Source organism: Hemicordylus capensis, chromosome 1, assembly GCF_027244095.1.
Source record: "Hemicordylus capensis ecotype Gifberg chromosome 1, rHemCap1.1.pri, whole genome shotgun sequence".
NCBI lineage: Eukaryota > Metazoa > Chordata > Lepidosauria > Squamata > Cordylidae > Hemicordylus > Hemicordylus capensis.
Window position 1 is genome coordinate 194,561,720 of NC_069657.1, and position 16,711 is coordinate 194,578,430.

Below are 16,711 nucleotides of genomic sequence, written 5' to 3' on the forward strand. Positions count from 1 at the left end.
GAGGCTCCATAAAAATAAAGTGAACAAAGGCTGGTAATTTCAAAGAAAAGGGTGAGTATGGGAGCATCCATTGTTAGTTAGTTAGTTAAAGATGCCAGGAAAAGTTCCTTGCTCTAGTAAAATGGAAACAGGATTAAAACATGGCAAACCTTATGGAGTGCCTCTTGCACGGTAGCTTCACTTTCATTGTCCAGTGCTGATGTAGCCATGTCCAAGAGCAGGATCTTGGGGTTTCGAATTAAGGCTCGCGCAATAGCAATCCGTTGCTTTTGGCCACCACTCATTTGGCCACCACCTTCTCCAACAAGGGTCTCAAATTGCTAGAGCAGTGGGAATATTAAACCAGCAACAAAAGGTCAATAGCTCTTGCTCCCTTTGGGTCAAATAGTTAAAGCCACATGGTATGCTACAGGAAGGAAGGATAGGGTGGTAACTTGCTTATTCTCTTTCTGTGCTTCCAGTGATGATGCGAAGAGCAGGCTTGCACATCTCTCCAGCAGGGAGGTGTATATGACCCTGAAGTGAGTATCATTCACATGCTTCCCCACTGACAAAAGAAGCAAATCCACCCCCCTTTGCATGATATTCAGATACATGGAAATAAGCATGAAAAGAGTCACTTGCAGCTTCTGTTGCCATCTCCTTAGATTGTACAAAGAGACCCTAAGAGATAAAGTGCTGCCTTTTACTATCAGACTAGTCCATTTAGCCCAGCACGATCTGTCCACTTTGACTGGCAGTGGCCATCCTAGGTCCTAAGTGGCAACCTTTCCCAGCATTTTATCTAAGGTCCTTTAGACAGAGATGTGAAGAACATGAGCCCAGTTGGATCGTGTCCAGAATTCTGTTTCCTATAGGATCCTGCTGCAGGATGAGTCATGTTCTCCTCGAAGGCAGAGATCAGGAATGCACCAGACCTTGAATAGCTCCATGAGTGACAGGTCAGGACCTTGGTCAGAGCTAACCGGGGCATACAGGAGCTGGGTCTGGGTGCTGCAGCAGAGAGGGAATGTTGCTCCAGCAGTTTCTCTCAGCAGATTGCTGACACAGTCCACTGCTTAAGCAGAGTGACTCAGCCCTACTACTTCCATAACAAAGCTTTGATTCTTAAAGAAGCCCTGCCCAATTTTGCAAATACTTCCTTTGGCAATGCTGTAGGTGAGCAGGGGGGTGGGGTCTCCACTATGACTGGTAGCTCCTCAGAGGATTCCTCCAATCTGGAGGATGACAGTGGGGCTGTGCCCTTGGGTTCTGGGGGGAATACTGGTTTGGGTTCCCCAGTTCATTCACCCTAGTGGAGGGGTTCCTAGTGACACACAATCACCTGGTGCCTGAGTCATTGATGCCGGCTGCTCCATCTCTTCCCTTGGAATCTCTTCCTCATTCCCTACCTGGGGGGTTCTGGGGTCCAGGATCATGACACATGGTGGCCAAGGAGGTGCCTCTGGGTAGCAGCCTTCTGCTGCTCTTGCCCTCCCTCAGCACCTGGTATTCAGAGGCCTCCTACTCTGAATGCAGAAGCTGTGTATAGCCATGAGGACTAGTAGCCATTAATAGATTCATCTTCCATGAATTTGTCTCATCTTTCCCCAAAACTATCTAAGCTAGTGACTATCACCATGTCCTGCAGTGGCAAATGCTACATCTCCTCCAAGGTCTTCTAAAGGAGATACTGGAAGAGCAAGGGAATGACACACAGTATGAATGTATTCAGCAGCGATTTCTCTTTCAGCATCTCCCCACCCCCACAAACTACTTCAGGGGAAGATAAATGCGCTTGAAGAGTCCTATGGAAGAAGCTGTTGAGTGGGAGACTCTCAGAAGCATTTCAATGGGCATGTAGTTAGTGCATGCACCATATGCACATTTCCGAATTGCAACGGTGCTATCAACATCTATTCTTCTTCTTTGAAGGAACCATAAGTAGACTAATCCTTTGTAACAGATGGCAACAGGTGTTCATGTTGCCCCATATGGCTTTTAAGAATTGTGTAGGTCAGACTCACACATCACCCACCAAGCCAACTACTGCACAACAGCCATGCATTAAAATACAACAGGGCTCGGTAAACCTCCTGATTTTGTCTGCCTGGGACTGCAAAAATAGGAGACACTCAAGCAGCTGGCAGGCCGCAATACGTGGCTGGTGGACTGTGCTTTGTTTGGTGGCCATGCAGTCTTCTCAGACTTTTGAATTGAGTAAGCTGAAGCACACTTTACCAGAGGTAGATCCATGATAAAGTTGTAGGCATTGGCTTCTTTGGTGGCTCTGATGATGTCTTCCATCGTTGCATCGTCCCGACCGAAGCGAATGTTCTCTGCAATGGTGGTAGCAAACAGGACTGGTTCCTGCTCAACTATGCCAATCAGAGAACGCAGCCACTGAATATTAAGGCAGCGAATATCGTGTCCGTCTAGAGTAACCTACACAATAACAGTAGTTATAGGGAAAATAGCCGTCATAACATACTTGTTGCTCATATATCACATTGGAGTGGACCCCTCTAACCTGGAAACTTGGGGTGGGGGGCATATGCCATCAGGCCTGTCTAACTTAGTTCTGCTGTTAACATCTCACTCCAGCAGCCCCTACTGTAGATGGGTCAGAGGAGATCAGGGGCGTAACTACTATTAGGCAAGGGGAGGCGGCTGCCTGGGGGCCCCTATGCCTCGAGGGGCCCCCCAGAGGCAAGTCACATGTGAAGTGAGTGTGTGTGTATCAGCGAGGGGCCCATTTTAAAATTTTGTCTCTGGGCCCACTCCAGCCTCGTTACGCCCTGGAGGAGATCCACCTCTCCCTGCCCTCTGCTACCCAGCAGCTGTGGATACTGAGAAACCCAGGGAAAGGCTGTTTCCCTAGGATTGTTGCAACTTCCGATATAGAAAGGAGTGGGTTAAAGCACCCTTGCCCTCCTCCCGGTCCTTCATGTCTCACTGACTCTGAGCAGAGGAAAAAGCAGCCACTCCCCTGGCTGCTTTCCTCCCACTTGCAAAGCCAGAGTGGCAAGCTACACGCACACACACACACACACACACACACACTCAGTGACTCTCCTAAGGACAGCTGAAGCTTTTGAACTGTTGTCACAGGCAGCCCCGTGCAGAATGCATTACAGTCGGAACTGGATATGACCAATGCACAGGCATCTAAATAGGGTTACCAGACAGTGTTGGCAAAAAGCTACTCCTTTGGGTTTCTCAGCTTTCCAATATGGCAGGTGGCTACCCAGGATAGCGTATTTTCAGCCATGGTGGCCAGGTTGTGGAATGTCCTCCCAAGAGAGGTACTCCTGGACCCGTCACTGCTTGATTTTAGGTGCATGATGAAGAGAGGAGAGCTGGTCTTGTGTTAGCAAGAATGACTTGTCCCCTTAGCTAAGCAGGGTCCACCTTGGTTGCATATGAATGGGAGACTAGAAGTGTGAGCACTGTAAGATATTCCCCTCAGGGGATCGAGCTGCTCTGGGAAGAACAGAAGATTTCGAGTTCCCTCCCTGGCTTCTCCAAGATAGGGTTGAGAGAGATTCCTGCCTACAACCTTGGAGAAGCCATTGTCAGTATATGAAGACAATACTGAGATAGATTGACCAATGGTCTGACTCAGTATATGGCAGCTTCCTATATTGCTATTCCTATAAGACAGTTTTATTCAGGCAAACTTTCCCAGAATGTTAATCTTAATAAGAATATCATTGCTGTTGTTTAGGAATGGCTATAGTTTGCAGTCAGATTTCTTCTTTTGGTTTCAGATATTGTCTTTTTACCCTTGTTGCAAGCTTCCTTGAATACCCTGGTTGCAATCAAAATTTAGTATAATATTATTATTGACAATATTTTAGTATAAATATTTATACTAAATGTTATTATACTGATAGTATAATATCATTATACTATTAATAGTATAATGTTATTATACTAGTATAATAGTGTTATATTAGTAGCATACTAATATTATATATATTTAGTATAATATTATTATACTAAAAATCATTTATTATAAAATTTAGTATAATATTATTATTGATAAGATCAGGTTCGTAGTCTGGGAGTACTGGATCCCAAACTCTCCCTGGTTTCTCAGGTTGAGGCTGCGGACAGGAGTGCTTTTTATCAGCTTTGACTGATACGCCAGATACATCCATTTCTGGAGACAAATGACCTTAAAACTGGTACGTATGCTGGAACTTCTAGGCTTGACTACTGTAATGCACTCTACGTGGGGCTGCCTTTGTACATAGTTCGGAAACTAAATTGGTACAGAATGTGGCAGCCAGATTGGTCTCTGGGTTTACCCAAAGGGACCATGTAACACTGATTCTAAAAGAACTGCGCTGGCTGCCGGTATATTTCCAAACGAAATACAAGTGCAGGTTATTACCTATAAAGCCCTTAATGGCCTAAGTCCAGGGTACTTAAGAGAGCACATTCTCTGTCATGAATCCTGTTGCCTATTAAGATCATCTGGAGAGGTCCAGTTACAGTTGCCGCCAACTTGTTTGGTGGCAACTCGGGACCGGGCCTTCTCTGTGGCTGCCCCAGGGCTTTGGAACACACTCCCTGCTGAAGTAAGACCATCTCCCCCTGTGTTTGTTTTTTAGGAGGACCCTGAAGATGTACCTATTTCCCCAGTCTTTTAACTGAAATAGAAATTTAAAATTTTAATGTGTTTTTATCTATTGTGATTTTTATCCGGTTTTATGAATTTTAAATATTTTATATTATGTTTTAATCTGTACACTGCCTAGAGATTTCTAGATTAGGTGGTATAGAAATTCAATAAATAAACAACAAAAAAAAACCCAAATAAAATCCTTCTTGTAATACATTTTAAAAGCTAGGGGCATTATCCATCTCCCTACAGGTACAACTGTGCAAGTAGGAGGGGGATCAGTATAGGGTTTAATGGAGCCCCCTTTCTTTCTCCTTCCTATCCCCAGTTGGCCTCATGAGCAGCACCCCAGTGCTGGCCCTTATTTGCAGGGGAAGACCCATGCATGCCTCCTGTGTAAACACTCCTACCATTTTATTCTTCTTCCCCCCAATCCTGGGCTACACATTACTTGGAGCACATGTCCAAGGGCAAGTTGGGGTAAGAGAGGGAGGGAAGAGGCTGGTGCCAGACCCCTCCCATGAGCACAGCTATGCCTATGGGGAGAAATGGATCATGCTCCAGGATTCTTGAGATTAAAACAACAATTTTTAAAGAAGAGATGAAGTAAAGTCCTCACCATGCCTTCATTAGGGTCATAGAACCGCTGGATGAGCTGCACAGTGGTACTCTTTCCTGCTCCACTAGGCCCAACAAAAGCTGTTGTTTCTCCTGACTTGATACTCATACTGAGTTTATCTAAAATCTGGTAATAAAAACAAAATAAAGAAGAGAGGAGAGGAAGTCCTGACCATATTTAGAAAAGACTACTGTGGATGCTTGGAGTGATATCTGGAAGAGGCAACAGTGTTCCAGCAGGAAGGAGGAGGACTTACCTTGACTTCGGGCCTCGATGGGTAGTAGAATGTTACATTATGGAATTCAATTTCACCTTTCACTTTATCTAGCTTGTAGCCATCTTCAGACATGCAGTCAATGACAGGTTTCTGGGATAGAACGGATCATGTTATTTATTTGCTTTAAAAAGAAAACATGTTAAACAGCATGTACATACCACCCACACCCTTATCATCATCTAAATACTACAGTCTTATCCTCTGTGGTTCTTGGGCTTGGCATAGCTGTGAGATCTTCTGTACAGTGGACATAAGATAAGGAAGTCCCATGCAAGCATGAGCCTGATGTGGCCATCTGGTTTGCAGTTCACCTGCTCCACAACATTTTATGCCAGCACTCTTGCCTGCATTGCCAATATATTGACATCGGCTGTTTGTGGCACCAAGAGCCAGATTCCCCCATCGTAGGATTACAGCTATTAATGTTATCTGGAAAATACCCCTAGACTCAGTTTTGCTTTAGTTGACGTAAGCTACGCCATTTTAGATTGCTAAATCAGAGCCACAGGCTCTGAGACTTGCCCTGACATGTCTTCCTACACGGTGGGGGGATCTGGCGAGGTGCTATCAGCGTGACTGCAGCTATTAATCTACTGCTTTCCAACAAAGATCTCAAAGCAATTACAGAGGGGGGAAATAAATAATAAATAAGGTGGCTCCCTGTCTCAAAAAGGGCTCGCCATCTAAAAAGAAACAGAAGGTGGACACCAGCAACAGCCACTGGAAGAATGTGGTGCTAGAGTTGGAGCTGACATGGAGTGGAAGGGCTGGGAGCTGAGGCAGAGAGTGGCACAGCTGGGCATCCAGAGCAGTCATTTATTGGCAAGGTCCAGACCACAGCTGTTTCATACAGCTGGGCAGCCAGAGAAGCCATTACTGACAAGAGACCATAGAGTGAATGGCTATTTAGTGCAGTTGGGCAGCTAGAGAAGCATTATTGACAAGCCCAGACCATAGAGTAAACAACTATTCAGCACAGCTGGGCAGCCAGAGAAGCCATTATTGGTAGGCCGAGATCCCACAGTGGGCAATTTATTTAAACAATACACAATGATATGCATGTTTTCTACTACACCCATGGAGCTCAGTTATGTCCATCTGAACTTCTTTAAAAAAACCAAAAACCTTGTGGCTAAGTAAATAACAGAAGAGCACAGATGGCTTCTATGGACATAGCTCATTGACACCGATGGAATTGCATTGGAATTACACTTGATTTACTGAAGCTTTGGTTATGCTGCACACATTAATGTTCTTTTCTGAGCCTTTGGCCTCACTTCATTTCTTATAATCATATGCCTGGGTGTCCATAGCAGTATAGTTCCTAAAACCACTTAATTGTGAATAGCCTCACTCACTTCAGTGGAGATTCTGGCAATCAGGCAGCTTACAGAGTACATCCTAATAGATAAGTATCAGGGCTTGGTGATACTTTGAATATTCATACAGGAATCATTTAGGAACGTCACTTGGATGGATGCACTCTTTGTAAATTCAGAGGCATGATGCTAGTTTGCTGTAATCTGCAATCAATTTTTCCTTAATCAACAGTAATATTTCTCATTTTCACTCTTGGCAGAAGCCTACGCTACTTGAGGCATATTTAATAAGTCCCACCCCACACCCTCAAAGCAGACTAGCAGCAATGGAAATTGTTTGTTACTCACAGCATCTATTGTCTCAAAAATATTTGTAGCAGCCCCTCGGCCAGTGGCAAAAGCTTCCAGACAAGGAGAAGCTTGGCCCAGATTTAATGCACCGACAAGAACGCCAAAGAAAACCTGAAAAGCACAAAGAGAAATATCATCATGTCTCCTGGTTGTTGTGGTTTGTTTTTGAAGAACTGCTCTGATACAGAACCTAACCTATAATTAGAAGTGCTGGAGCCATAAAATAATATTTCTGGTAGACAAATGCTTAGTCCTCATAAACCATATTAAAGAGGTACAAATATGTGATTTCAGTATCAGAAGACAGGAATACAATAGAAAGCACTGTGTAACTTAAAAAAAAAAATCCCTGTCATAATCAGGGAGCCTTTTCAGATTTCAATGCGGGGGGGGGGGGGGGCAAGAGCAAGATTCTCAACAAGGTTTAAAAAAAAGGTCTTCTTTGGAAATATTAAAGAAAAATACTTTTTTAAAAAAGTTAATAAGGCTATTTCTTCTTGTTACTTTTTATATATCATAGTGACTTGGATCCAAAGAAGCGCTTATGCAAGTGAAGAGCACTTCCATTCACACAAATTCCCCCTTGATTGCCACTAGCGATGTGCCCAGAACTGTTCCAGAGGTGGCGGGGGTGCTCCCTTAAGGGTGGGGTAGGATGGTGGGGTAGGGGGTGCTCCCTTAAGGGTGGGGTAGGATGCCCTCCCACTGCATTTCCCCCACTGGCGCTCCATTGTATCACGTGATGGGTGCACACGCACCCGATACTTCCGGCCAAGGACGGCAACAGGGTGGCAGGGAAGTACGCTGCCGCCCCGAGGGGCCTTGATACAACAGAGCGCCGGGGGGAGAAATGCGGCAGGAGACCCTGTTAACTTCTGCTGTAATAGGAGTGAGTTAGCTCCTGAAATACTCTGCTATATAAGTAATTACCCCCAACACTCAGAAAGGAGGTTAAATGGGAAAGGCATTTAAAAAGCCATTACCTGTAATAGAGTGCCAGGAGAGTACTCCTGTTCCTCAAGGACAAGTTTTGAACCATACCAAAAGGCTAGTGCATAACACAGGAATATGACACACCAGATAAAACCAGTGAAAAATCCCATTATGATTCCCTTTCTAATTCCCCAGTTTTGGGCAAACACCAGGTTCTTGTCATATCTGCAGAAAGAGAAAGAGAAAGAAAGTTGACTATAACAAAGAGGCAGCTTGACCCACTATTTGAGGCTATGCTGCTGCAAGAAAATAGTACTTGTCTATTGCAGGAGCACTCTCTTCTAGCTTTGGCCTTGTTTAACTACTAAAAAAAGAAGATAGACATAGGGAGAGTTCTCATGAAACTGGGGAATTGGGAAATGATACTGGGAAACGGGAGATTTCTAAGCCATACATACTCCCCATTTCTAATCAGCAGCAGCTAGACATTTTTGTCCCATGTTGTGTTGGCGCCATGCCAACCCAGGATTTAATGGAACTTGGTAATCTACTGTTTGATCTAGGGCTGCTAATCTCTGTTAAATGTCAGGCTAGCACAGTGCCAACTTGACATTCCTGAAAGTTTCCAGGCTCTTATGACTTACGTCAGAGACGTAGGTTTTGAGCAGTATAAACATATGTTAATAAATAAAATAAATAAATAAATTATGAAAGGAAATCAGAAGCATTCACAGCTCACAAATCTCCCATTTCCCTGGCATTATATGGGTGGTGAAAACCCACCCATAGTGACCCACGTTCTCTGCAGTGTTACAAGGGCAGGGAACTAGCACACTAGCTGATGTGAATGCTTGCCACTCAGCCCAGCCTGTGGGGAAGAGGAGGGGAAAGTGGTTTGCTTCTCTCCACCCCACATAAAAGCCCATTTTGCTGCCAGAAATATATCTCCGAGGTTGTGCAGTCCTCAAGAACACATTTCTGGCAATGCAAAGGGCTTTTATAGGGAGGGGAGGGGAGAGCAGCAAAAATGACTTCCCCTTCCCCCTGTGCTGGGATACACAGCAAGCCTTCAGCACAGCTAGTGTCCTGGCTTCAAGTGAAGGTGGAGCTCTTGCTGCACCCTCATAATGCTACGGAGAATGTGGGCCACTATATTTATGTATGTATGCCATATCTATCTATGTATCTATCCATTATTATGAATAATACACCATTTTCAAATAAAAAACCTTCTCAAAATGGTTTACATAGCCTAAATAAAATGGCTCCCTGTTCCATAGAGGCTCGCACTCTAAAAAGAAACACAAGGTTGACATCAGCAACAGCTAGAAGAGGGACACTGTGCTGGGGTTGAATAGGGATAGCTGTTCTGTGCTTACTGTAAGAGATGCACCCTTTTAAAAGGAGCCTCTTTGCTCAGTTAACATGGATAAGGGGTAAGGTTAAGTATCGGAGCCAACTGTGATATCATTCTGAACTCACCTTTCAACTTCTTTTTTTTCCCCTCCGAAAGCGGCCACTGTTCTGATGGATGAGAGCACTTCATCAGCCACGGCGCCAGCTTTTGCATAAGCCTTTAATTCTTTACCAGTCAGCTTTGCCACAGCCTAAGCACCCACCATAAGTGTTGTTATAGCAGGAAGAACAGGGAAGGTGTTTGTTATTTGATTTTACACTTTGTAGAACAAAACTCCTTACTTTTCCACCAAATTATTTGTTTATAAAGGGAAATTCTACATCGCACATTTATAATTTTTGCTCACTATCTATTCATCACCTTATGTACTAGATTGCTCATTGATCCAGTTTCAGGTTGATATGCGGTTCAACTCAGGAGCATCTCGACAGCATCACCATATCCCAATATCTACATATTTTGCTTTAAGACCAGCTGTTTACAATATTGTGGTATAGATCAAAGAAAGTATAAGCACAAGGTTGCTCCTTTGGGAAGCCAGTTTCTGTTAGAGAGTCTGTGTAAATTGTTGAGCTTCACACAAAGGACTTCTGTTAAAGAGTTGCCTTCTATACTGGGAAATTCCAGAGGTGTAGCAGTGTTAGTCTGTGCAGCAAAACCAACCGAATATTGTGAAACCTTTGATATGAAGAATGGTCATACTGATACTAATTAGAACTTATTTCTAAGATAAGGGCTGGCTGAGGGATAATAAACTGAAGTTGAATCCAAGCAAGACAGAGGTGCTCATTGTTGGGGGTAATAATCTGCAAGACCAGATAGAACTTCCTGTTCTGGATGAGGTTACACTCCCCCAGAAAGAACAGATTCAGAGATTGGGAGTGCTCTTAGACCTGGATCTCACCCTGGTGTCTCAGGTTGAGGCTGGGGCCAGGGCGTTTTCCAGATTACACGCTGCAACGTACTCGCAGTGTATCCGCTAAGTGCCCCTCCAGATCACCTGTGTTTCCAAATCGGTGTTGCTGCGTTGTCGGCAAGGTGCCGTCCACATTTCCCATGCCTTCATTCAGATTTTAATGACACATTTTTGCCCTATAATGTTATAAATGTGCTGCAGGAAAGTAGCTGCATTTTTCCATTGTAGGGAGCCTTTCCCCACATTTTATACGTTGTAGCATTTTGCAGTATGGACAGTCTTCTGCCCCCCCCCCATGCTTGCTTGCTCCGCTGCGGGGAGAGAAACAGGCAGGGAGAAATCTCGGCTTTCCCCTCCTTTCCTCCCCACAGATCCCAAACCACACATCTCCCTCCTTCTCCACTTGCTTCCAACATAACTTGAGCTTGTCAAGTAGGGGGGAAGAGCAGCTGAGCAGAATCTAACCCATTTTCGTGCACTTTTTACTGAAGAGGAAGCCCATTGAAATAAATCATTTACTTCTGTGTAATCCAACTTGCTTAAGAGCCTCCCCATCTCTTACAACTTTTAAAAAGGCAGGCAAGACACACTTTTTCACCCAGGCTTTTAATTAGATACTGTTTAAATTGTTTGATGATTTTTAATAGTTTTAACATTTTGAATTTTGAATTGTAATGTTCTAAAATTTTAAAATTTTTATTTGTTGTTTTTATTGTTTTGTTGTAAACCGCCCAGAGACTTGCATTTTGGGCGGTATACAAATATGTTAAATAAATAAATACTACAAGGAAAAGGGCAGGGAGAGAGAACAGTCACTTACTTAAAAGGAAGCCCATTGAACTGAATGATGATTCATTTACTTCTGTGCAGTCCCACAGCCCTCACTGGAGGAGTGCTCACCTCCCTTCCCCCTCTTCCCTCCTATTTATTTATTTATTTCTCTGGAAATAAATAAATATTTATAAATAAATAAATAAATAATCCTCAGGAGAAGGCCCGGCAGGAGGGAAGCAGCGGAGGGCGACGGCAGAGAGGAGAGAGGTGTGCCACTGCAGCTGCAAGGCTCCCCGGCCCTAGTGAGGCTCTGCCTGGGGCACCACCAACTGAGGAGGAGTGATGGAGGCTGCTGCTGCTGCTGCTATGGCTGCCCCCAGGAGCCCCGGCAGGGGAGCTAAGGGGCTACTGCCTGCCGCCACCACCATGGAAGAGAGCGACCACCACCCGGGCGTGCCAGTTCCTCTCTTCCCCCCTTCCAGGCTCACCACAGGATTCCCTTTTGCTCACGACTCCATTGGCCCAAATGGAGCAGGAGGAGGCACAGATAAATGCGTTTAAATGAGAATGTGGACAATCCTGCCTGGAAAATACATTTCAATGGACAGAAAATATGAATGGCCACCAGCTTACAACGAAGCATTAAACAACCCTTTACTCTCGTTTTGAAAACGTTGCACTATTCCGTCACAGTTTGCAACGCATTAACCGTTGCAAATCTCGTAGTCCGGAAAATGCCCAGGCGTGATTTTTACGAGCCACGACTGATTTAACAACTTTGCCCGTTCCTGGAGGACAATGTCCTGAAAACAGTGGCACACCAGCTGGCAACCTCCAAGCTGGGCTACCACAATGTGTTCTATGTAGGGCTGCCTCTGTACATACGCTTCAGTTAGTTCAAAATGAGGCAGCCAGATTAGTCTCTGGGGTATCCTGGAGACTTGGAGAGACCACGTTATGCCTGTTCTTAAACAGTTGTACTGGCTGCCAATATGTTTCAGGGGGAAATACAAAGTGCTAGTTATTACCTTTAAAGCCCTGAATGGCTTAGGTCCACATTACCTGAGAGAGCACCTTTCTCTACAAGATCCCCACTCCTCATTAAGGTCATCAGGAGGGGTGCATCTTCAGGGGCCACCAGTTCATCAGGTGGTGACCTGGGATCGGGCCTTCTCAGCTGTCACCCCTAGGTTGTGGAACGCGCTCCCCATGGATATAAGAGGATTATCTTCCTTGGAGGCCTTCAGGAGAGCTTTAAAGACCTATCTTTTTAGCCTGGCTTTTAATGACATCTAGTTTGAATTTTAATTTTTAATGATTTTTAATCTGGTTTAAATGTTTTCTGATTTTAATTGTTTTAGTGTGCGTTTTTGATTTTAATGTCAAAACCCTAAGCCACTTTAGGAAGGGTGGTATTTAACTTGCAATAATAATAATGACAACAACTATTATTATCATTATTATTTATATAATTAAATAATGTCATCATTTGTGCTCTGCACACCTCTATTTCTTAACCTTTTAGTCTCATCTTTTTAAAAAATGACACCAAAAGGAGTTTCTCTCCAGGAGAAAATAGCAGTCACAGACCATGGTGGGAGAAAACCCCTTCCATGGTCCTTAGAGCCCCTTCCAAGGGCCCCTTCCATAGTCCTGATCCTGACTCCTTCCCCCTATATGCAATGTGTAGGTTAGACCTTAGTGAGTCCATAGCTGAGGTAAGATTTCAACCAAAGATTTCTTATTCCTTTTCAGGTATTCAAAGTAGGCACAAAGGTATGCCTGGGACTTTGGCCCCAACCTATATGAATTCATTACAACACATACTGTATAGAGGGTCCCCATGTGTAGAGGTACATGTGATGGTCTACAGATCCATCCTAATGAATACTTGTGGGCTGGGGGAAGGGGTCTGCTAGTGTTATGCCACTCCTCATGCAAATTCTCTGTACTACCTTGCATGCATGAAACAGGGTCTTAACTCACATTCAGAGGTGTACCTAGGTAATTTTGGAGCCTACCTAAAGGCCTTTGGAGCCCACCCCCCCAAATTAAGCATCATTCCCCTATACACACACATACTGTGATACACGCGGTATTTTTTAACATGTAGATTCTTGAGAGCACAAACAGCAATGGAACTCACAAGAATGTAAGAATATAAAACAGGTATATTTGTGCCAATATGCATTAGCAGAAACATTTCAACACAGAACATGACATATTCTGATCCCACACATTTATTTCCCCGCTCCCCGCTCTGTCTCTAAAGCAGAGGTCACGCTCGGCTACGCAATGCAGCCTGGGCCAGTGGTGTGCCGTGGCCACCACACTACCCAGGACAAACTAAAGAGGATTTGGGGGGTGAGGCCCAGAGGGTGTGGAGGCCCTGGACTTCGGCCCAGAATTCCAAAGGTAGAGCGCCTCTGCTCACATCCTAAGTTACTACACTACACCGGAGATGAAGGCAAGAGTAGAAAGAAGGCAAAGCAGCCTCTTTGCAAATGACTTTCCTCTTGAATATATTTCTCCACACATTAGTTTGCTGAAGGAACTACAGGTACGTAAAGTATTGTTCTCAAACAGTGAAAAATAGATACAGGATAGGTTCCCCCCCCCACCCGAATAGGAAATTATTTGATTGAGCTGTGTGGTATTTTTCTGACATGGTCACCAATTTCAAACTCTGACCTTCATTCTCCATTACTATATTACCTCAGGTAATCAGATACGAATGGCATTGTTCCTCACCAGGCCAATCATGCCAGCTCCAATTCCAATTAGTGGACTGACTGCAATAATAACCAATGTCAACTTCCAGCCACTGGCAAATCCTAACAGGAATCCACCAATAAAGGTGGTGAAGCGCTGGATAAAGATGGCTACTTGATCAGCAATAGCATCATTTATTTTGTTCACGTCACTGTGGAGAACAAGGAAAGATAAAGCAGCAGATACATTATGCCATAATTACAATTTTAAAATATCCATTATGCTCATTGCTCCCATCTACTTTGGAGAAATCTTAATAAGAACGGTTCGTTTGGTTAGGTATTTATTTGTTCATTCCTATGGCCAGGCACCTTGTAATTTAGGTATAAGGTATGCAAGACTTTTATCTTAGGTTCGGTATGGTCCTAGGCCCTTCAGTTTCGGGGACAAGTGTCTTGGTTAGTACAGTATACCTTCTCTCCCCAGGATTTGACTTCCTACCAAATCTGAGCTTGCATTGCTCTTGGTCTTTGTCTTATATTTTGGGGGATTGATTGTGCCATGTTTCAGACATTCCATTTGGTGAGGGTGTCGAGGTGGAGAAAGCAATTGTATGGCTGCTTAGCAACAAGATTTGATAATCAACTAGTGCCAACATGTAGAAAATTACAACATAGTTGGGCAGATGGCAGGGCAACCTCATTTTTGCTAACCTGCAAAGTGGCACGGGGGTGGAGGGAGGGGATCTTGCAAATTCTTGTCTCATTATCAGTGCATTTTCACCCTCTCCTCCAGGTCTGCTAACTGGATAAAGAGGCAACTTTCAAAGTGGTGATTCTCTTAGGTTTAGCAGGGGGAGAGCAAGTGGCCTTATCCAACCCCAGCACATCATCCTTCCAGTGGCTGTTGCTAGTGTCTATCTTGTGTAATGTTTTAAGATTGTGAACTTTCTGGGGACAGGGAACCATCTTTCCCGGGTTTCCCCCCTATGTAAACTGCTTTGCAAACATTTGTGGAAAAGCAGTAGATAAACAGCAGCAGCAGCAGCTTGTGGCTGATTCTTTCCGTTAGCCTTGAAACTTCTGCTACCATACTTATGTACATATGGTCGTCTTCTAGACATCTGAGCACATATATAAAAGCAGATGGTTTCGGAGTGGTATGTGGCAAGGAACTGGAGGCCTCAGGCAAGAGTAGCAGCACTATCTTCTCTCCGACATCTGTTGCTGTCTACAGTCACTAAACCTGTTTAATGGCGAGGTTGGCCTTGTTAACAGCTGTATGGTCAGGCCTGCTGTGGACAAATAGACAGGTTGCTCCCGCTTAGAATCCGCCAAGTCTACCTGTGGTGGTAGTAACTGATGGTAGTTTTGTTCTTGCCCTTTTTGTAGGCATACACAGACTGCTCTGCTCAATACCCTCCAATGTCTTATAAATGTACCCACGTGCAGTGCCATGAACAAATGTCCCAGATTACTCACTCAGAAATCCGTGTATTGAGTTCCCCTACTGACGTACAGTCAAACCAGCCTATATCCATCCTCATTATTTTCCTGAAATAGGCTTTTCTGATTTTCTGTGTCTGTCGAGCAGCTGACATTACCCATAGGCAGATCTGGGAAGAACATAGCATGGGGAATCACAATTAAAAGGTGAGGGGAACTCATTCCACCGGCTGCTAAAACATTGTGAAGAAGAAACTGACAGCACAGCTAGCTAGGCAGAATATATTTCAATTCCCAATATACCTGGCATTGATTTTATGCCTTCCTTTATAATAACCCTGCACATGCTTTACAAACTGATTCAGACATTTCCCTCAGTTGCACTACAATGGAAGGAACAATATGGAGATTAGTGCCACTGATTGATTGATTCATTGTTAAATTTCTATACTGACTTTCATTATAACAATCTCAAGGTGGTTTCATTGCTGGGCTAGAACTAAGAACAAAATATATTTGGCTCATGCACTGTTGATAGCAGTCAGATAATACAATTGAGCCTAGCCAGCAGTCAGTAGCCATCAGCTGGGAGTGCCCCCTCACCATGGTGGCAGACGCCAGGGTTTTTTAAAATTCTCAGATACCAGGAGCATTCTAGATGGCAGCTGCTGCCTACCACATCCTCATCCTTGCCACACACAATGTGTAATGTAGCATCGTAACATTGGAGCGGGGGTGGGGTGGGTTGGGCGGGAAGCAGGCATCAGACACTGAGTAGAATGCTGCTGCTGCTGCCCTGCTGAGAATGAAAGAATTAAGTTCCGACCACTGTGGCAAGTGAGTTCAATCAAGTAGGAAGGCGCCCACCAGAAGACATGTTGCAGAGAGCCACCCTAAACCTAGAGCCAATGTGTCTGTCACTTTTATTCTGTCAAATTAGTGGCAGCGTTCCTTTCCCTTGGATGATTATCTGTTCCATGTCGGTTTTGCATTTTAAGTTACTTTAATATTTTTATATTATATTTTAGTTCTCATTGGTACCCTAAAATTTTGAGATATCAATGAGTAAAGGATAAGTCTGGGGGCTGTTTCTGATCCTTTTATACCTAACCCTTAGGGAAGTTGATCCATGACACCCTAGTAAAATGACCCTGTGTTTAAGGAAACAGTCATTCTGCACAACCAGAAACTGATTCTCCCAAGCCAGGGTCATGCAATCACTTTCCCAACCATGAGGTAACTTGTTGCAATCTTCTTAAAGTGGAAACAGCATTTTGAGAATGGTCTTGTAGACCTCAGCATTACAGACTAACATGGAATCACGCCATTGGTCTATCTA

The 16,711-nt window shown here is 44.1% G+C and overlaps 1 protein-coding gene across 9 annotated transcripts in view; it reads right to left on the reverse strand.

Annotated features, from left to right (window-relative positions):
• ABCB11 (ATP binding cassette subfamily B member 11) overlaps positions 1 to 16,711 on the reverse strand; it is a 159,875-nt gene that overhangs the window by 52,929 nt on the left and 90,235 nt on the right. For 8 of the 9 annotated variants that reach the window (XR_008310313.1, XR_008310311.1, XR_008310316.1 and 5 more), the window contains 9 exons: positions 15,409 to 15,542; positions 13,967 to 14,138; positions 9,591 to 9,715; positions 8,159 to 8,333; positions 7,173 to 7,286; positions 5,485 to 5,595; positions 5,229 to 5,354; positions 2,221 to 2,424; positions 150 to 320 (listed from right to left, as the gene is read on the reverse strand). Coding sequence is in view for 6 of the 9 variants with exons in the window: in XM_053264897.1 (XP_053120872.1) it covers positions 150 to 320; positions 2,221 to 2,424; positions 5,229 to 5,354; positions 5,485 to 5,595; positions 7,173 to 7,286; positions 8,159 to 8,333; positions 9,591 to 9,715; positions 13,967 to 14,138; positions 15,409 to 15,542 (1,332 nt within the window). In the remaining 3 variants the exon portion in view is untranslated. Of the gene's footprint in view, positions 1 to 149; positions 321 to 2,220; positions 2,425 to 5,228; positions 5,355 to 5,484; positions 5,596 to 7,172; positions 7,287 to 8,158; positions 8,334 to 9,590; positions 9,716 to 13,966; positions 14,139 to 15,408; positions 15,543 to 16,711 lie in introns of those variants that run through there. The other variant, XM_053264938.1, reaches the window with a different exon arrangement.